Below are 22062 nucleotides of genomic sequence, written 5' to 3' on the forward strand. Positions count from 1 at the left end.
TGATAATCTTCTGATTAGTCCGTCAAGTGATTGGCTGTCGGAATATCCCGTGTCCTAGCTATAGCCTGCCGGGCTGTCTATATACTTATCCGTGATATGATGCCCCTCCTTTAAGGCTTTCGACCTGAAAGCCCTCTTAGGCTGTTTTAAATAGCACTAATAACCCTTTGCTTGTAAGTATTATATTCTTCCTATTTCTACGTTATAGTTGCCTTGTTAACAAAATGCCGATAGAGAAACGGAAGTCGCATTCTACATGTTACCGTGCTTCCCTTACTTAGAACATCGCTAAGAACGGTTTTGTTATTATACCTTGCTCTTAGTACGCGTTATAAGGCCTCGTCTGTAAAATGATCGTACGTATAAAGCGTTACGAAGCCTACGTTTATTAAGGTCGTTCTTGCGATAGCTCTAGTATACTGCTTTCTTCCTATAAGTATATCTCCTTTCTCTTTTTTTTTTAAATATAATTCCTAATGTTTGTTCTAGTAGATTATATTCTCTAGGAGTAGTATCGTATCAAGGATACTAAACGTCGTACTAAACTTGAGCTAGATAAATCCTAATACTATCTAGAAGAAGCCTAGTGTAAGTTATCTAAAAAGCTTGTACGGCTCTAGCGTCTTTGTTAATAGAAGGAGTTTTTAGTAGAGAAAGGTACTAATATAGTAGCATATAGTCTGTCGACCTTAGACAAGTTAGAGGAGGTTAAGCGGTAAGAGGCGCCTACTATACCCTTGTCACAGATTAATAATGCCGTCGATACTATCGACTAGGGCGCCGTCTTTGGTTCTGTCCTAGGTTTTCCTTTAATTGATCTAGGTTCCGCTAGTAGAACTGTTCTAGTTTCTTAAGGCAGTTTAAATTCTTGACTAGTTCCTATAAGTTATCCTCTAGTCTAAAATCAAGCCATTTGACCAGATACTATAGTTCCCCGTTAATAATATGTAAATCTAGAATTTCTTTAACATCCCATTCTTCCTCTTTATCTTTTGCTTCGATATCTATAGCAGTCTTGGCATTCTTTAGTGCTGGTTCGAGAAGTGAAATATAAAAAATATCTGTCTGTAATCGTATAGATGATAGTAACGATAGTCAGTAGTTAGATGTCGAAATTCGTTCCTTAATAACGAAGGGTCTAACCTTCTTAAAGTCTAGCTTCGTGCTTGGTCGTTTGGTTTATAAGTTTCGTACGATTAGGTAGACTTTGTCTCCCCTCTCTAGGCAAGGTCCCTTAAGCCTATATTTATTGTAGTAGTTCTTTATTCTAGTTTTGACAAACTCGAGTTCCTTTTTGAGCTTCTTATATAGTATATACATTTGTTTTACTTTGACTACTACTCTTGGCACTATGACCTCTAGTCCTTGCCTAAGGTCTGCTTTGTATCTATAGTTTGTAAAGAACGGTATAACTTTGGTCATTTCTATTAGCGTTATATTATAGGCAAGTTATACTATTAGTAATAGCATGACCTAGTTGTCTTACTAGTAGTTAACGTAAGAACGAAGGTACTACTTGATAACTTGGTTTAGTTATTCTGTTTGTCTGTTAGTCTATAGGTAATATGCCGTTAATAGCTTACTATTTATACCTAATCGTTATATTAACGCTTGCTAGAACTTTGATACGAACTTGGTATCTCTGTCGGTGATCTATTCTTACGGCTAAGCGTGTACTGATACGACTTGCCGATAGATTACGTCTGCTAGCTGTTCTACTATCTAGGACTCCTTATAGGGAAAGAAGTATACCTATTTAGTTAGGTGGTCTACTATAGTAAGAATACTATCGTAGGTTACCCCTATGGCTATATCCTTAGATTCTAGCAATTTTATAATAAAGTCTATTATAACTAAACTCTATAGTTTGTCGGCTATTAGTAGTAGCTAAAGTAGCCTATACGGCTTATATTATACCGTTTTACTTTAATTATAGATGTTATAGTTCCGTACGACTTCCTTGACTCGTATCGTTAACTATAGAAAGTCGTAGTGTTTTTTGACTTGTACGATAGTCTTCGTAACTCCTTTGTATCCTCCAAGTTTTAACTCGTAGAGTCCTTAAATTATCTATAGCTATTGATCTTTATCGTAGATATACGCTTTACCTTAGTACCAGAGTTTCCTATCTTTTTCTTTCACTCTATTAGGTACTACTAGTCCGGGTGTTACTTAATACTATACCTCATTAATCCTTTTTTCTCGAAAGATTATATAACATTCTAGGAACGAGTTAAGTAAGTTATCTCCTATAGGTATCTACATTTCGTAATATAGCGTTCTGTCTATTTGTTCCTTAAATAACGGTAGTGTTATTTCCGTTCGTCCTTCTATATAATCCATTCGTTAGCTTAAGGCGTCTGCTCGTACGTTCTCTTTGCCCTTCTTATAGCAGATCTCAAAATTAAATTCTATAAGGAATTCTGTCTATTGTATTTGTCGTCCGTTAAGCTCCTTTGTCATTATAAAGTATTACAAATTCTTATAATCTATATATACTTATACTAGTTCGATCGTACTACTAAGGTATAGTCGCCATTCCTTAAAAGCTTTGATAATCGTAAGTAGTTCCTTGTCATAGATCAGATAATTAAGACATAGTCTATTAAGCTTCTTTGAAAAGAAGGCTATAAGATATAGCTTCTCTTGTTTGTCTTATTATCCTAACTGTCCTCCGATGGCGTAGTCTAAAGCGTCCGTTTCTACCTCAAATGGCTTCTTAGGGTCTAGTAATACTAGTACTAGATCTTTAGTAATGGCGTTATAGATCTATATAAATACTTACTTATATTACTCTTCCTATTAGAATTTGGCGTTCTTCTTAGTAAGTTCGTATAAAGGTTATATAATTGCTTTAAAGTTCCTGATAAACATCCGATAGAAGTTCGTAAACCCGATGAAACTTTGTACTTCTATAACTAACGTTAGTTATAGCTAATCCTTAATAGCTTTGACCTTTAAAGGTTCTATCCGGATTTGTCTTAGGGATATCTCGTATCTTAAAAACACCATTTTCGTAACGTAGAATTCGCTCTTTTCCTTGTTAACTAATAGCTTATATACGTGTAACGTATCTAGTACTACTCTTATGTGCTTCTGGTGTTTATCTATCATTTTAGAGAAGATAAGTATATCGTCGAGATAATATACTATAAATTTGTCGAGAAAGGATTAGATAGCTTAATTAATCAGGGCTTAGAACGTTGCCGGCGTGTTTATAAGTCTAAATGGCATGACGAGGTACTTGTAATGGCTATAAGGTATCCTAAAGGCCGTTTTCCACTCGTTGCCTTCTTTGATCTATATATAGTTATAGGCCGATAGCAAGTCAAGACGCGTAAAATATTAGGCTCCTGCTAACTAATCTCAGAGCTATAAGATTAGCGGTAACAAGTATTAGTTTTTTATAGTCTATTTATTAAGTTACTAATAGTTAACGTATAACTATAGCTTTCTATCTTTCTTAGGTATAAATAGAATTAGGTAGCTTGTTAGCGATATCGATAGGTAGATATATCCTCTTTAAAGGTTCTCCTCTAAATATCGCTTAAGTTCTTCGTTCTATATCTAGCTCGTATAGTAGATCTTAAAGAACTTTAGTTATGCTCCTTCCTTAAGCTTGATCTCGTGATCCTATGAGCCGTGTTCTAGTAACCCTTCTAGATACTTCGGTTCGAATGCTAGGTGTCCTTCGTATTCCTTCGGTACTTCCCTAGTCTTGTCTTGTCCCTCGGTTTTCTAATAGTATACAAACTTAGTTCCGTCTATGGCAATGCTAGCGATTTCTCCTATCTTAACCTACTACTCTAGTTATAGTGCTCTATATTTATCAATAGAGAGAATAGCTATCGGCGGTTTAACTCGTTTCTCCTATTATAATATCGGTGTCGTTATACCGCTTCTTCTAGAGTCTGTAGTAGTCTGCCTACCACTGTCTATCTCTTACGGTAGATCTATAGGACATGCCTTCCCCTAAGCATCGTCTGCTTACGATCCTTGCGTACTCCCTATCTTACTAGTCAAATATAACTCCGTTTAGAGTTATAGGTAGCTACTATTCTTCTAGCTAATGTCTAAGTCGTAATCTTTATATTATAGTAACCCTAATATTATATCTTTATCATTACCTATATCTATAATGCTAAATACGACTACTATAGTCTTCCCTACTATGGTAATATTAATTAGTTTAGTCTCCCTATATACCTATTATATTAGAAATAGCCCCTTAACTATACTATGCTTCTACTTTATTCTTTAGGGTATCTATAGCTAATTTATAAGTATTAGTAAAATTAGGTTTATCTCTACTCTACTATCTATTAGTATAAGCATTTTATACTATCTCCATTATGTTATTATCTATAGTCGCTTATCTTACCGTCATTATCTAAAGATAGTAGCGATTTCCTATGTTTCTGCTAGGAGGTCTCGATATAGTGGTCTCTTACGCCAGTTCCTTCTATATTACGCTACTACTTGCCGTTATATAGGCGTTAATGGTTTTCGGGCCCCTTAAAGGGCCCTAACCCGTTTCCTAGGTCAGTGCTAACCTCTTTGATTATTTGGCTAATAGTGGCTTTGTCGATTATACTCATTTCTATAAGCCATTAAGTGCTTGTAGCTTCTTACCATTAGGTCTATTCTGCTTTTCGTCGTACGTACTATAGCTTTATCTAAAGCTCCTAGATCCGCAATTTCTTTTCGTCCGTATGGTAGAGGCAGTCGTTACTTCGGTACGAGTCCTATATATCTCGTCCTATTCCATAGTACCTAGGCTAGGCTCGTTTTGGTACTACCGTGATACCTTCTAGATCGCGGGCTTCGATCTTCTAGAGCAATTCGGCCGCTCTGTTTCCTATATTATAGACCTATTCTATAGGGCAGAGGCTTCCGTCCTCATTTCCTTATTAGGTCGGCTAGTAATTATTTTCAAATTTGTCGCGAAAGTGATGTCGGCATTCGTATAATATATACTAGAACTAGGGCACTTATATATATACCTCGTATCGCGGGTATAGTTATATAGCGTTGCCTAGAAGGTATTAAAATTCTTTTCTAAATCCTTCCTACTATATATAGACTATAGGTACTCTAATGCTAAGGTAAGAGTGTTTCTTCTAATAGCTTTCCTACATACGCTCATCTTTTCCGCGGTTTATACATATAAACTAGTACTTAGGGTTCCGTATATCGTAGCTAAGTTACTAGTCATCAAAATGCTCGGCGTAGCTGTCAGGCCTATTATATATCATAGGCTATTCCCCTTTAATAGTTTCTACGATATATCGGAGTTCCCTTATCTTGTCCCTCATCTTATCGTTCTACTAGGCAAGTCAAATCAAGCGTCTATCCTGTTTATATAGTTCCGTATTGAGCCGGAAAACTTTGTTATAATACTATTTAATTCGTTCCTAGAGGAATAGAACATTAGGTCCAGGTCTTTCGATTCCTTAGGTATTGGTCGTCTATAATCTATCCTGCCTCTATATAACTATGAAACCCTACTACCTTAGGGCTAGGAGAATTGAAATTAGTGGTACATACTCTCCTACCATGTCCTATTCGGCAAGACCTGTCTCTAGGTCTACCGTGACCAGTTCGGAGTACGGTACTTATTTGCCTTTACTATCACCGTTATATCCGAGACTATCTATATCACTGTCCCTGTCTTTGTAGCTCGTAGCCGCTACTTCGATGACATCCTTAGCGGTTTCGTTAATAGCCGTAATTTCCTTTCTAGGGACTAGTTTTTAGTCTTTCTTCGGGCTTTAACATTCTCGTTTATAATGTCCTTTCTTTCTATAGTTATAATAGATAACGTTAGACTTATCTTTAGCTATCTTTTTCTTGTCTTACTTCTATACTATATCTATATCTATAGCTCCGAGATATATCCTATATAATATGCTAATATATACTCGTTTTTTCTTATTATTAGCCTTAACCGTGGTTCCGTTTATCTAACCTCGTTTCTACTACTCTTATATATAGAGTCGATTATTAATTCTAATAGCCTATACGATATATTTATCTAGAGTCTTAGGCTAGTTATACTTATATAGTTTATCTTTAACCTTTTTCTTTAAGCCATTATAAAATAGTTATATTAATGCCTTATCGTTAAGCTAAGACTTAAATATATCCTATTTAAACTATATAATATAGGAGGCTACTAACTTAGTCTATTAGAGATTAGCAAGTCTTTCTTATATATAAATCTTCTTATCTTTATTACCAAAAACCTTTCAAAGCTCTTCTTTAAACCGGTCATAAGATCAAAAGACTACCTATATAAACGCGTCTTAGTCATCTTCGTCTTCCTTAATGAGATAGTTATTCTATATAAGCTTAAACTATCTAAGTACCTTATCCTCTAGTCTTGTAGCTATATAGAGAACTTTAGCCTTATCGTCTAGAAACTTATCGTCATTAAGACGGAAGTAGGATTAGAGGTTTATTAGGAATCCTACGAGATCCTCTTTAGTTCCTCCGTATTTACTAGGTAGTTCGATCTTGATACGGCTCGCTTTGGCGCCCTCGAGTGCCTTGATTTTGGTATAGGCCTCGTTAACCAGCTTCTACAAGTGCTTTTCGCCGTTTTCGAGTTCTTTAATCCGAGCTTAAGCAACCTTATCTCTCTAGTCTAATTCCTAGATCTGCTGCTAGAGTTGACCAAGCTAGGTAAGCAGCTATTCGGCCGTAATGTTAGTAGCTATATCGATGTCGAGGTCGAAATTACCTCCGTTCTAAGCTATAACAGAACAAAGGAAGTAATAGTAATATATAACGAACCTAACTTAGACTTCTTCTAAAAGGGTTTAGACAGAGGTAAATTAAGCAGGATAAGCGTATAGGTCGTCTAAGGGATTCGGTAAAGCTAAAGGGTTTATAATAACACTAGAGTTATTTCCTATAATAGTTAGTAATACTTGGTATAAGTACTTGTAATTGTAGGTTAGGTTACTATCACTAGTAAACTCTTAAAGTCTACTATAATAAGTGACTAGCTAGCTATATATATACGATTATCTGTCTCTCTTTAATAGTTATCACTAGTACTATTTCTCCTTTTACTCTGTGATTCCGCGTTATTGACGGTAATATGTTATTATTACTAGTGAAGACCTTAGTCTTGGCAGTGATAATCTTCTGATTGGTCCGTCAAGTGATTGGCTGTCGGAATGTCCTGCGTCCTGGCTGTAGCCTGCCGGGCCGTCTATGTGCTTATCCGTGACACCTAAATACTATATAGGTATATCTTATAAAGAATAAATATTATATCTTTTAGCTATATAAGAAGCTATACCTAACCTTAGTCTATAAGAAAAGCTAGCTCTAATTTATATACTAGATATAATATTTAAAGCTAGAAGATATAGCTTATATTTACTTTTCTAATAAAGCTATATTTAAGCTTAGCATTAATATAATACCTCCCTAGGTATAAAGAAAGACTAGTATAGTATATAAGAGTAAGAATCCAAAGCTAAGCTTCAAATCTAAAAGGTCTTTACTTAGTATTTGGAGGGCTATTTCCTTAAATTATAAGTCTAAGTTAGTTATCTTACCTAAAGGGACTTAGATAAACTCTAGCTAATATATCTAGCTTATCTTTAATAAATATACCTACCTATTTTATAAAGAGGTCTTTAAAGCTTAAGGCTAGGTAATTTAATAAGAAGATAAGGCTATTTATTATACTTTAAAGGCTACTTAGAACTATAAGGCTATATTATAAATAGTTACTCTAGAGTAGCCGGCTTAAAGCCTAGATTTGAACCTTATTAAGAACCTCTAGTATATTATAAGGATTCAGATTAGCTAGTAATGCTATAGAATTTATAACCTTAGGTATATAGAAAAGGTCTTATATAAAGAGTAGAACAGACTAATATACTAGGATTAGGAGAAGGTGGTCCTATTATTTACAAATAGGTATAAGGAATATATTTATAACAAGGGAGGAGCTATATACTACTAAATTTCCTATATATCTAAGCTCTTTCTATACTTTCTAAGGAATCAAGAGACCTATTTCTGTGTTTAAATGCCTAGTGTTGCCATTGCTATATGTCTTATAAGATGGTAGGGTGGTGTGTAAAAGACCTACTAATCCTGATATGGCTAATCACTTTTTGGATGTGACTATACACGATGGGGGGATTTAACGACTCAAGAACCCGGATCAGGTCATCCATGACGGATACCCAAAGACCCCGGGGATATGCTTGACTTGAAGCTCTTGTTATCCAAAACAAGCAGCTGGAAATACATTGATAGTAGCACCACTGGGGAAAGAAAAAGAGCAAAAAAAAAAAAAAAAAAAATTGAAGAGGTTGCATCAAAAGTGAGCTGGATAGCCGTCGCTGGTAGCTAACGTGTATAAGGTTTGGCATCAGCAATCGTATTCGAGAACAAAGGTGCAGCAGACCTTTGCTTGCAGTTAACTACTGCGTACTTAACTGCGTACAAGTAGTTGGCGCCTGCACGTTCCTGCGTGCCGCACCTACTCTACCAAACAGCCTTTGATATCAGTCAAAATTATCCGATCTTCATTACTGATCCAAAGGCTTCATCTACAGAGTAGCAAAACAGGCATTTACCCCCAACATCAGAGCCAACGGCAGACGAGCTGAAAAGAACAACGCCCCCCCCAAAAGTAGATGCCCAGATATCTTTTTTTGAATTTCTCTCTCGCACACGCACGCAAGACAATATCCCAACACGGCAGAATAAAAATACTGTAATGAAGAATTTTGGAGAGAGCTCGCCCGCGGACCGTAAAAGACTTCTCTCTTTCTCTCTTTCCTCTCTCGATCCCATGCCCGGTCTCCTGATCAACACAGCACCGACCGGCCAACGGTTGCCGAGAGACAAGGGAGGAGGGGCGCCTGCATATTTTGCTTGATATGGCCTCGCGCCCGCGTGCGCTTAACGGCGGGCGAAGCAGCACATGATACCGGTACGGCCGAGGAACCACAGGAAGCCGATGAAGCGGACGATCGAGAGGGCGGCCGTGGCGAACAGCAGGAACTTGAAGAACCAGGCGGTGCGCTTGGTCGCGGAATGCTAGACGAACCAGAGAGTTAGTATTATACTTCCTGCATCGTCGTCTCGGGCTCTTCTTCTTCTTCTTCTTCTTCTTCTTCTTCTTCTTCTTCTTCTTCTTCTTCTTCTTCTTCTTCTTCTTCTTCACAAGCCCCAGGACAGTAGTAGTAATAGTAATAGTACTCACCCCGATGCCGAACGAGTTAAAGTTGTCGCTGGTGATGACGACCGCGAGCAGACAGTTCGAGAAGAGCCAGGAGACGACGAGCATGGTCCGGAAGGACTTGTACGAATCCTCGAGGTCCTTGGGCTCGGGCTTCTCCTCCTCCTTGAAGGGCGCGAGGGCGCGGCGGACCGTCTGCTCGAACATCTGGTCGATATCTTCCTGAGGCTTGTCGATCTCCTCCACAACCACCTCGTCCTTCTCGCCCTTGCTGACCTGCGCCGACGGGAGCGCGTCGTTCTTGTCGGCTCCCTTGGTACCCCACGACACGTCGTGCCAGTTGTTGAAGGCGTACACCATCAGGATGTTGATGTAGGTCGACATGAGCAGCATGTAGTGCGGGTACGAGTGGAACATGTGCCACGGATCCAGGTACATGAAGGAGGCCAGGAAGTAGAGGCCGTAGATGGTGATGAGGGCGACCAGGATGACGCCGGCCGCGCCCGTGCCGCCAAACAGCGACTTGAGCGCGTTCTCGGCGCTGTCCACCTGGATCTGCTCGCTCAACGGCGTCTTGAACGCCTGGGCCACCAGGTACGCCGAGAGGACGATGATGTAGCCCTGGATGATGGCAAAGACAATGTACGAGGTGATGTAGGTCCACTTGGAGCCCTTGGGCCGGTTACCGAGCGCCAGGATGAACTGCAGGATGACGAATGCCAGATAGATGTACTTGAGGACCGCGTTGATGAAGGGCGTGGCCGAGTCGCCAAACGGCCAGGCGTGGTGTTCCGACGACGTTTCCGAGGCGGGGACCGGGGTGCCGACGAGGTCCATGATGACGCTCGTCGTGAGCCAGTACGAGGACAGGGAGAACCAGGTGAAGATGACGTTGAGGATGTTGTAGATGAGCTGGATGTGGAAGAAGAACATGCGGACGATGTTGTGGCCGCTCTTGTACATGCGCCCAAAGTGCATCAGCGAGTACAAGCTGGCGGCGAACGAGCCGTTCAGCCAGCGACGGCGCTGGCTGATGAACTCGGGCGCGCCCTCGGGCACGTCGGTCTCGCCCTTGGCCGCCTTGATGTAGCTCAGGTGCCACTTCTGGCCCGCCTTGGCGACTAGCTCGAAGCAGAGGATACGGTCCTCGGCTAAGAACATGTTCTTCTTGAAGATGTTCATGCCCTCGATACCCTTCTTGCCCAGGATCTTGGAGAGCGTGTGGTCGCCGTGGAAGTACTGCTCCAGGGGACGGCCCATGATGGCCCGGAACCGGTACGCCGAGAAGGCGCCCGGCAAGACGCTGACGTAGCCGAAGGCGCTCTCGAGCGGCTTGTCCAGGATGTTGGAGATCTTGTACTCAAAGTTCTGCACCGCCACCAGCGGGTTGAGCAGCTTCTTGCCGCCCTTGCCCAACATGGCGTGGATCTCACCGCAGGCGCCGCCGAGATCCTTGTCGTTGTAGAAGCCCTCCCAGAGGGCGAGCAGAGACTTGGGGCTCGGCTTCGTGCCGGCGTCGAGCAGGATGCAGACCTCGGGGTTCAGGATCCGGCCGAAAGCGTTGAACAGCCAGCGATGCGAGTTGATCTTCTTGCTGTTCCGCTGCTTCAGGCAGAAGATGAACTGGACGGGGGGCAGCGTGTTCGGCCCGTCGTCGACCGGGCGGATGAGCTGCTGGTTGGGCGTGACGGAGAGCTGCGTGGTGTACTCGAAGATGTGGGCGACCGTCTCCTTGCCGTCGACGTCCTTCTTGACCACGCCGTCCTGGTAGACGCCGATGGTGGCCAACACATCGAGCACGTTCTTGTCCGCCTTCTCGATACCGTCGAAGACCAAGCAGACGACGATCTTTTGCCATGCCGGGCCGCCGCGGTTCCAGAACGACGACTTCTTGAGGTTCACAATATCCCTGATGTTCTGCATGACGCTGTGCAGTGTTCTCGCCAGCAGGACCTTGTCTTCGTTGTAGTAGGTGATGGCGATGAGGAGCTCGGTATGCCGGTTGTACATGCGCGGGCGCAGGTCGTAGCCGTTCTTGAGAGTGAAGTCGTTAGGGTCGCAGGTGGCCGCCGTGTAGCGCATCTTCAAGAACTCCTCGTTGTTGCCCTCCTCGTCGCGGTACCGGGGCTGCACGGCATTCCGGATAGCGCTGGGGACGGGGTAGTCGATGCTCAAGACGGAGCCCTGGACGAGCTTGACCTTTCTGGTGGCGTAGCGCTTGAGACCGCCGGTGGGCGCGACGTTGGGCTGCTGCCGGCGGACCCAGCTCTCGTCCGAGTCCACCGAGGACATTCTGTATGCCGGATCGGCCGAGAACTGCGGCGGGTAGTAGCCCGACGCGCCGCCATACTCTGTGCCGCCGTGGGGGGGAGGGGTGGATGTGGCACCGATGCCGGGCCGTGTTAGTTGGGCGCCCGGAGCGTACGACTCTGTCAGGCTATACGCCGACACGGGGCGCACCGGCGGGGTGTGGGCGCCCAGGCGGTCCTGGTCGTACGCCTGATTCTGGTTGAGGAGCGCGGCATGCGAGTCATCTTCGTGCTGCAAGAACGGCGCGTCAGCATCTAGCGTCCTCCTTTTCCCCGTCGGTCCAAGACGAGAGCATCATCACCATCACCACCATCACCGCCATCACCACCACTGCCAAACAACAACAGGAAACACACCTGGCCGTGATGCGCCGGGAGATCCTGCATCGGGTGGCCCTCGTAGCCATCTCCCTGGCTGTGGTATGCCATGATTGCAAGCTACTCGCCTCCGCGCGAGATGTCGGTCGACAGCGGACCAGTCGCGGTGCCGGGATGTTAAACCGCTGCTGTGGTTGGTATCGATGGGCAGGAGCAAGAGCAGTCAAAGTCAACGCTCCGGCAGTTGTCGAGCTAGAATATACAGTCCGACGAAAAAGTTCGGGGTCAGCTGGCTAGCGTTGCCCCGTGCAGGTTTTCGGGTTGTTGATTTTTGGGCTAGAGTAGGTACCAGTACCCAATTGCTAGCCAACGGGGGGTCATGCGGCACAAGTGGGCGGCGTCAAGGTCGCAAGAGGGCGGACCCAAGTTGGAGGAAAAAGAAAGAAAAAAAATAAAGACAACCTCCGATAAAATTCCCAGCCAAGCAACAACAATGGGTGTTGCTCAAGAAGCGACGGTGAGGAAAACCAAGCCCAGAAAAATTACGTTTCAAAAGCTCAGGAGAGGTCCCCCGTCTGTATTATGAAGTTGGCGAAGCAGGCTTGTGGCTGAGCGGCAGGGATCCAGAGCAAGGCCCCACACACCGCGTTGCCTCGCCCGCTTCTTGCTAGCCCAGGGATGGCTGCGACTGCGAAAGTGGCTCGGGTCCTAGCCAGCAGCATCACCAGCAAGTCCCGGGGAGAAAAGTTAGCATCACGGCCCACTGCCACCTCGTTCCCGACCCGCAGCCCCTGACCGCCAAGCACCACCCGCCCTTCTCAAACTCTCGTTTCTCCCCTCGGGGATGTTTCATGGTTTCAGTTCCATTGTCTTTATTGCCCGCAATGTCGATATGTCTGCAGAGAGAAGAATAAACAGACACGTCTGGGACGCGCCGCGACATCACACTAGGCATTCCCATGTTTTGCACTCTTAGTGTAGTTGTGAACTAGTTACCTGCAGCTTCTTCCGCGTGCGTCAGTTCGACTGCGTCTCTCAGCAGGGTCTCAATTGACGACCCTTTTCCCATGCACCTGCAGTACCAACCCGAGAGACACTGTGCATTTTGCCTCGTGCATACGAGGGATCGTCATTTCTGAGGGTCCTGTACTCCTTTTCCCCCCTCTTTTCTTTTTGTATGTATCCCTCTTTTTTCCTTTCTTTCATTTTCTCCTGGATCTAATTTTATTCCGTCTCCAAACATGATTTCTTGGGATCTGGGGCCTGAGGATTAGTGACAGCTGTCTGTTTTCGCTGGCAGATGTTCGAAGCGGTGATGGACACGAACAGGGTTATTTCACCGCGCTTCCTGTCCATGCGCTGAATTTGCCTGAAACAGCACCCACGGTCATCCCTCCATTTTCGTGATTCAGGACGAACTCCATTGGATTCACGGTTGTTAACACCTGCCAAGCGGCTGGCCAGTCTCCCTAATAATGAACGGCTCGCAGTCAGTAAGGACACACCCAAGGTCCGAGGCAGCGAACCAGAAAACTGTGGCTTGGCTCTCAGGTTGCTGCGAATAACCGCCAGGCATGAGGTGCAGTACGCAAAGAAGGTGGTGAGGGTAGGTACACGTAGGTATCCGTACTGCAACAAGGAAACGCGATGCAACACTCCCATCGTGAACCCGACCCAAAGGATCGCAATCTGCATGTCGAAAAGAGCCAGCACTAACTGCAGGTAGTCAGTCACAAGCACAATGCAGTTTTGATGCACAATCCCGTTTCTCGCCACATGTGATGCTGGGTGTGTGAACTAGAAGCAAGGAAATTTCCGAACACGACATAATGTTACTGAAGTGATGATGGATCTACGCCCCTTGTGCCAGGTGTTTTTTTTTTTTTTTTTTTTTTTTTTTTTTTTTTTTTTTTTTTTTGTTCTGGTACATCTTCTCGCTGAAATGTACATACTCTGTACGGTCCGTACAGATCCGTCATCTTCATGAGGGCGACCCTAGTGTACGGGCTCAGGATTTTATGGAGATCATGTCAAAGGGACCAGGTCGGCCAAAAATAGAAGAGGGTCGCCCAACCTCCCGACCGCCAAGCCAGTCCCCCTCTGCTTTGCTGGCGGATCTCACCGTGGGCCGCAGCCAACAACAAAGTTCAAGGCCGCCGTCAGCCAGCGACTGGTCGCTTGTTGGTTGCTAATTATCCGTTTTGCTGGTACAGTACATGACCTCGAGCCGCTGTGAGGCTGAGTTGGGGGTGCGAAAACTCGCTATTGAGCAGCGCTAGTACGTATATAGGTAGGTGTGTCAGCATGAAGGGGCAAAAATTTTCGTCTTTTCCTGCCCTCTCGACGAACGATGGTTCACCTCTCTCTCGCATGAGGCTCGCCCCATCAACCTATAAAACCCCTGCAGAGATGCAAGTGGGCCAACCGTTAGCTGGAGGCATCCGATCCAACAGGTGCTTGATTCGCGGGCTTCTTACAACAACTGTTTGCGGCCTCCACGGTGCTGTCGCGTGTCTGACATAACACGGCACTGTGCTGTGCGCCACTCCAGCGAAACAGCAGTATGGACGTAGTATGTCTATAAATACAATCCTGTGGAGGGCAAAGAATCACGCCAGCCGGGCTTGCCAGCCAGCCTCTTTCCGGAACCTCCCCACTTAGCCGCCAGTTGGTCTTGTTCGGCCGCACGAAAACTATGGTGTACTGCAGTATGTAGTGTATACCGCCAGGACCGGACTCAGCGGATTATGACTATATCATCGCCGCACCCATTCTTTCCCTCCTGCCACTACCAGGGAGCTGCGGCTCCGTGGTTAACTGTTTCCTCGTTGGCTTGGAGCCCAACCAGGATGCACCCTTCTATATTGATCCTGTTGACTGCAGCGAAGGATCCGGCCGCATTAGGTTCTCCATGCCTGCAAGAACCAACACCTTCTTAGCATTGGTCCCAACGGCCCTGCCTCGACACGTCGAATAGCTCGCCTGGCCTTCCCAGGGCTCTCGTTATGGTGAGCGGCTGAGATTGGGACAGATGATTCGGTATGGTACGGAGTACACGAGCGATTCGCTGCTCCTGGAGGACTGATAACCCCATTGTTTGACTACCCGAGGATGGAGAGGTTGGACGGTATCGTCTCGCCTACGCCACCGCCTCTTACGTTGACCGTGAACAACCCAACTCCTCATATATATATATATATATCATGTCTTAAGCGTCAAGCCGTCGTGCGCACCAGAGATATCTGAAGTCTGCAGTATCAGGCTAAAACCTCGTGTGTGTCAGCTTTGCGAAAGATTGTGCGCCATCAGTCCATATAACCCACTGATGTGCCGTCTTTGGTGACATCCAGAAGCAACATTGCCGAAGTGCGAAGAGCGGAGATACCCGCCTCGCCTCCACCTGCGATGGACCAGGCTTACGCAATGAGCATGTTGCGGTTTCCTTCCCTCAAAAGAAGGAATCTTTTGAGATTTTTTTTTTTTTTTTTTTTTGGTTGAAGAACAGAAGACCTCGGTGAGAGAGGATACCTCCCCGTTGACGGCAATCTCCTGCTCCACTTTCGACCTGGGAGCTCGAGACCGTAGCCAGGTTCAGCGACTCATGAATCAACACATTCGGACAGTCGTCGGCTGATTGAGGTTTGATGTCGGAGCACCTAATCACTGAACCTATCAGTAAGCCGGGGCCGCCGCTTCTTAAAATCCCGGCTTGGTTTCCGGCCAGCCTCAGTCAGTTTCCAAGATGCTGGGGAGACGAGACGCGTTTCCGTAGACGGATTTTAACTTAGAAGCGCTCCCGCAAGCCAACTGCTGCAATTCAAATGGTCGTCGACGCCAAATAGGCGCAGGCGGCGCTGGTTCTTGGCCCATTCGAGAAGCAATCGTTGTATGCTGACGTGGTCGGACGAAGGGTCGAATTCACGACCAACAAAGTAACAGAAACACACCAGAATCCACTTGTCGACTGCTTCCCAGATCGTGGTCCACCATTACATCGTAGTCATCCCAATAGAATGTTGGGATCAAATTGTTGTCGTGGTCTCATTGAGAACCGGAGGGCGCCCACGCGCATCTTGTCGATCCGCTACTGGTGCGGCGTGCTGACTCTACAGAACACTAGTGACTGCGACGCCATCCTTCAGGTGCCAGTTGACGTGCTCAGTGACGGTATTAAATCAATGTATGGATCCATAGGGACTGCGAACAAACAAGGTTTTTTCCCCGATTAATGTTCAATATCGGAAGGCGATCATATTAATAAGTCTGTTTGTCAATGCCGACACTAGACGAAAACCTTCAATAGCACGCAGATTGCAAGGTGTGATTCCCAGAGAGACGAAGATGAGGGGAAATTGGCAGGCTGCGGTCGCACAGGGACCGTCGTGCCACAAAGGGGAACTTCATGGGACACCAGGCTCCGATGATCGAGCGAATGAGAGCCCGTCTTGGCCCTCCAGCTTGTTTCGCCAATACCGCTGTGGGGCCTCCTCCCGGTCTGGCCCTGCCCACCCAGTGGCCCCTTCCGCAAATGAAGCTGAGCGGAGACCCAGGGCCGCGGCCTTTCTCTCAAAGTTGATGGGGAGCCCGCTGACTGGTTCCTCTCCGCCTTCAGGTTTCCCGCTCCCACCAGCAAATGCTCACCTTCACGCCGTCCACGTCGACCTCAATCTTCGGCTTCTCCACGATCGCCTCCGCTGTGCAGTTCTTGAAGGGGGGCTGTCCGATGAAGCCCTGGTGATTCATGGGGGCTTATTTTGTGCATTCTTGCATCCTTTCTTTGTTTCATTTCTTTTGAGAATACCCGACCTAGTCACTCGCTTCCCAGTCAATTACCGAAGGAATTGCCCTCGATTTTTTGCCGATTGCCTCGACGGTCCCTTCGCGCTCAACCCTACGCTCCGCGGGCGACATTGACGACGCAAAACGCTATCGCTTCATTTTCATTTCCTTTTTCTTCCATTCGCCTTTTGAGATCGAATTCGCGATTCATCACCACACTGAAATCTCCGGGGTCTGCTGTTCACTTCCTGGAATTGCGTTCGACTGATCGGCACTGGCGGGGGGTCCAGGCTCAAACAAACGCCTTGCCTGTCCCACAGATCAGCACTCGAAGCCAAAGAGGTCCAACACATAACCACCGCTGTCAACCTCAGACTTCTTCGCGAAGGGCCCCGCCACCATGGCTGCTACATGGCAGCATGCCTCTGGTGAGAAAGATCCTGTGCTTGGCATGGGTAGGAGTGCAGCTAACAGAGCGACAGCGGCCCTCGACCTCGTCCGGCGAGATGGCGAGCAGTGTGTCCAGTGCGACACTTCCAAGACGCTCGTATGTCCACAATGCGAGGAGGGCGTGACGGAATGCCAATTCGTCTACCCCGTGAGCTGCTCGGAGTGTCCGCGCGCGACATGCGTCCCCATCGAACCGGCCCCGAGTTCATCTGGTAATAATGGCGGCTCAACTAACGTCGGCGCCATCGTCGGCGGAGTGGTGGGAGGTATTGCAGCACTCGCAATCGTGACATACCTGGTCTGGAGGTTTTGTGTCAGGACTCGGAGACAAGCAGCCATGATGGAGCCATGGGACGACGGACAGGATCAGGGCTTGGAAGGCGAGAAGACGTTTGCTCGACGACGGGATTACCGCGCCTCCACACATACCACACATTCGATCGCGTCGACGGTCCTCACCCGCGCTTCCAACATTATCCAGATCGCCTATATCCCCGGCGTGACCAACCGAGCGACCGCATCTCCAACTGTCCTCGTGCCTCCCGTACCCCCGATCCCCACTGCCATGTCCCAGGCCGGCACTCCCTCGAGCACCGAGGACGAACACTTCTTCGTTCCTGGGGACCTGCGCGACTCGACTTACTCGGGTCTGTCATCCTTCTCTGACCGCACCTCTTACGCCCGCACTTCATACGCGCCTCGATCTAGCGTGGCGTCTACCATCTACGGTAAGAGCGCCGTCGTCGTCGCCCCCGCTCAAACCGGCATGCGGGCCAAGCCAGCCATGGTCAGTGTAAAGTCGTCCCACTCGAACCACTCGACCGGGGCTTCGACCCCGCCGGTCCCGGCTGTCGATTATGAGAAGTACAACCTGTCGCCGCGCGCGCCAAGCCCCGCAAACAGCACCTTCAGCGTCGGCTCGACCTTCCTCAACAATGCCAGCACCACCACGGCCACCCCGGCCCGCGCCATGGTCGTTCGTGTCGGTAGCACCAAGAAGGGGGGCGCTCAGAAGCCGCCAAAACCGATCACCCTCGCCGCCGGCTCGGGCGCGGACCCGACCGCATCGGGCTCGTCCGTTCGCGACTCGTCGGCCCCGACGCTCATCGTCGACTCGCCCGCTGCGGATCAGAGTCCGTTCAGCGACCCACCGAAATCCGCCGCCCAGAGCACCACCAGCCTAAGCGCCGTCATTGAGGAGGCCACGAGGAGAGCGTCACAACGAGACTCGACTCTCCCGCCTAAGGAGAGAGAGGAGAGTCCGTTTGGCGATGAGCACGCGACGTCATGATAAAGACGCTAGTTGCTCTCTTTTTTTCTCTGCGTGTGGATATTATTGTGTTCCTTTCGGCGGGCGTATACCCCTCTCGCCCCCCCCCCCCCCATATCATTGGGGTTTTTTTTGTTGGGTCTAGGGTTTGGTTTCTGGGTAAATGGGAGGTCTCTTCTTGTCATGTGATGCGATGTGATGCGAATGTTTTATACAGCGACAGCGGCAGCGACCGACTACCCTTCATGTCATTTAAGCTTTTCTCCTGTGAACGGGGCCACGGGTTGGGTATCCCTTTCTTGGGTATCTTTGACCGGTGCTGCTACTATATTCTGTGATTATTGGTACAAGAAATCAAGAAGCGAGCCAGCTTCCTCTAGCTGAGAAGCCTCTCCCGTGTTTCTAGCAATCTGGGGTGTCTAAACCATTCAGGTGGTACCGAACGGGGCCAGGTTGCGGATCGGTTGGAGGACGGGCGAACTGACGGGCAGCTCCGGGCCGTCGGATCAAGTTGGTTTTTTGGGTTGACTGTCAAGGCTTTGACTGACATACCGTCTAGCTTTGTGTATTGGTCTGTGTCTGTTTGTACGTATGGCTGGGTGAGCGTTGTTGTCCTGTCGATATGATGAATAACCCTTCCGAGCTCTATCCCTCTGTAGGTCTTGCCGCTCTGCACCCATACATATGTATATCATATGTACGCATCTTTACACACAGTCGCAGTCACAAAACACTGACACACTCACGCCCGACCTTTTGATCCGCGCAGACAAACAGTCGATGCATGGAAAGGCAGCGAGGACGGGAGCGTCAGGACCAGGCGCCGTGAAGGGCAGACCGGTCTGGTAGACAGGCATAGCCCGGGGAGTATGCAAGGCCTGGGATCTTATGGTGCTGTGCGAGGTGAGGCGGAATCACTTTCTGTGCTCCCGCGGCCCAGATACAGGTCGTCAAGCCCGTGGGAGCGTCAATGGCGGGAAGGGTCAGGAAGTGATGAGTGACAGATAGCAGACGACCATGTTTCCTTGACTGTATTTGGGTGTGTGCTCGAGCGAGAGGCTTGGTATAGCTAGCTATTCTGCGTAAGGGATGGGGCTTGCTTTGTTGACCCGACCAGCAACTCCGGGGCGTCCTTCGACTGGTGGACCTGGACATGAAGACTCTATCTATCTAAGTGCTGTCTAAGTTCTGTCAAAGTTCTGTCAACTGTTTTGGAACAAAAGGGGAGAGGAGTACACGGAGGGGATCAGATCCGAGATGTCCTGAAGAGTTGGGTAAGGGCAGAAAGAGCAGCGTACCTAGACTAGTTGATTAGTTGATGTAGCTGGACAATGATGTCTCCTTGTTATTATGTCAATTGCTGCTTGTATCGCTTCAAGAATCGTCAGTTCGAGCGCCTCGAGCGAGCTTTCAGCAGCCATCTCTCGGGACCTCAAAAGACCAGAACTCGTTCTTGAGCAGCCCTGAGCAATCCCGCCACGTAAAAGTGATCTCGTGAACTCACAAGAGGCTTACGATGGCCGCTTATGGATGTGTTATCCAGCATTTGCCTGCCCCCTAGAGGTAATGCTAGGTTTTAGTCTCAGTCACACAATGTGAACCCCCTACTTCAGATGCTCGGAATACATCTAGCTACCCCGTGAGCTTTTGAGTTCTTGATTCTTGGCCACCCGCTCGAGGTGCAGGTAGTTGAAACCTAAACAGCCAAGAGAATAATATCCTCTTTAAAAACCAAAGTTCAAGTCCATGACGAGCTGTGGAACGGAAAGGCCACTGACCCCTCCCTATTAAGGCCATTAACATTGTAGCCAGAATTGACATTAGGATCAAGTGACAAGCCAAGAGAGTTGTCAACTGGCTGAGCAGAATCACACATGAACAGAAGTACATGGATTCCCGGGGTTCGTAGTGGTCTAGTTCTTGTTAAGACCCTCGTATCCAGGCTAAAATGAGTAATCCGTAGTTAGTAATCAAGGGCATCCTCTTCTTTGGCCCATGATATACGGAGTACGAGGTAGCAAATGAAGACGACCAGGACTACCGTCAATGGGGCCTGATCCGAAAAGCACTTAGAAGAGACCCTCTACCATCCAGTGCCCACCCAACCTTGTCATCAGTGGGATTCTTGGGCATAACACGTATGCAGCTCGAAGCCGATGTTAGACACCGAAATCACGATCTCCTCGGGTCCGAAAAGACGTGGCAAACTACTATACAAGCCGCTGCCGCTAGCGGATGCCCAGCAGAGCCCAGAAAAGCTGCTGCAGGTCTCCAGAGCCCACATGATCCCCCACGATCATGTCAGCAGCCGGAACGCCGAGGGACTCTGGGTTCTCGCCCTCTTGTCGATTAGGGTGGAAATAGGGGGATGAAGACTGTGAAGGGTAGAAAGAAAGGCAATGGACAAGAACAAGAGAAAACAAACAAAAAAAAGAAATAATAGAAACAAAAAGCTAATACTCCATTATCCTCCCCAGCAGGAAAAAAAATGTCCAAAACGCCAGAAGATTCATGCCCAGCCACACAACTTCCCGCCTCCAACCCTTCCTCTCCTTCCTTCGAACCCCCATCCTCCCCCTGCCTCCCCAAGCCCTCTCCTTCACTCTTCATCAGCCCGCCCACCCTTGTCTGCCAACACTAACCAGTGCAGTGTGAGCACGGGACAAGACCGAACAACCGGCGGGCCGAACCCAGAGGCCGTGTATATGGTACGTGGTGTATGTATGGACACATACGCAACGCTAGCGTTCTTCCCGGCGTCGAGGCACACAGGAATTCGTCCACTGACGCTAGACACCAGGCTTGGTACTTTCACTACACGAGTGGGGATATTCATCATCTCCCTTCCCCCCCCCCCCCCCCCTCCTTTCCCCCTTCCCACCGCCCTTCCTCTTCTCCCCGACGAGGAGAAGCCAAGAGCCAGACCGACCATTGCATGCAAAAGGACCTAAGAAGCCTGCCGAAGGCGTTCGGAGCGGGTATATTCCGTACATATGTATGTACGGACTACATACGCCAGTCAGTCAGCCGGGAGCCGGGGGGAGCGGGGGGAGGGACAGATTCCCACTCCCCCCATCTCTTCCTTGTAGTGAGGCTGACGGGGAAGCTGCGCCAGGTATCTGGTTCCTCGTTCCATGTCTGACAGACGGACGGGGCGGGCGGCCCGGGCAGAGAGCAGAGTAATTACGGATAACTACTCCGTACTGCGTAAAGCAAAAGCCAAGAGGCCGAAAAAAGAAGGGGGCGCTCTCTTTTCAGTGTCTCCGACTTCTAACTTCACTCCCGCGGTGGGGGTAAGGAGGTCATGATTTGCGAGACAACCGATCACATGCGCCGAGAGGGCGTGAAGTGCATGCCGAACTCGAGTGGGAGAGATACAAGCTGTGCTTACTCCGTCCACGTATGTATGTACACACATTGACCTCCTCGGTACGGAGTATGCGGGTGTTCAATAGAAAACGCGGAGGTGCAAGTGGCTCGTGGGGGGACGAGCGGGAAAATGAAGGGGTGGAAGGGTATCGTGAGTATCGTGCTGGGGAGGAATAACTATAGTTCGTGTAAACGACAAGACTGGTGATGTCCATCGCCAAGCCCAGAGGACAAATCGATACCATCAAGCCTATTGAATAGTTAACTGGCAGGCAGTCGACAATGAATCATAGTGTAGGCTCCGTAATCCGTAGACAACCCCACGAGCCCACGAGGTTCCCATTCGCATCAGC

General features: G+C 47.6%; 1 protein-coding gene across 1 annotated transcript; it reads right to left on the minus strand.

The window, feature by feature from the left end:
* Positions 1-8388: 8388 nt before the first annotated feature.
* MYCTH_79885 (glycosyltransferase family 2 protein) lies at positions 8389-11952 on the minus strand (the record flags this gene model as incomplete). Its single annotated transcript, XM_003661132.1, has 3 exons — positions 8389-9072; positions 9239-11755; positions 11881-11952. The coding sequence occupies 3 exons, from the start codon at positions 11950-11952 to the stop codon at positions 8935-8937; spliced, it is 2727 nt and encodes a 908-aa protein (XP_003661180.1). The 3' UTR covers positions 8389-8934.
* Positions 11953-22062: the final 10110 nt, after the last annotated feature.

The sequence above is a fragment of the Thermothelomyces thermophilus genome, chromosome 2 (assembly GCF_000226095.1).
Source record: "Thermothelomyces thermophilus ATCC 42464 chromosome 2, complete sequence".
Taxonomy (NCBI): domain Eukaryota; kingdom Fungi; phylum Ascomycota; class Sordariomycetes; order Sordariales; family Chaetomiaceae; genus Thermothelomyces; species Thermothelomyces thermophilus.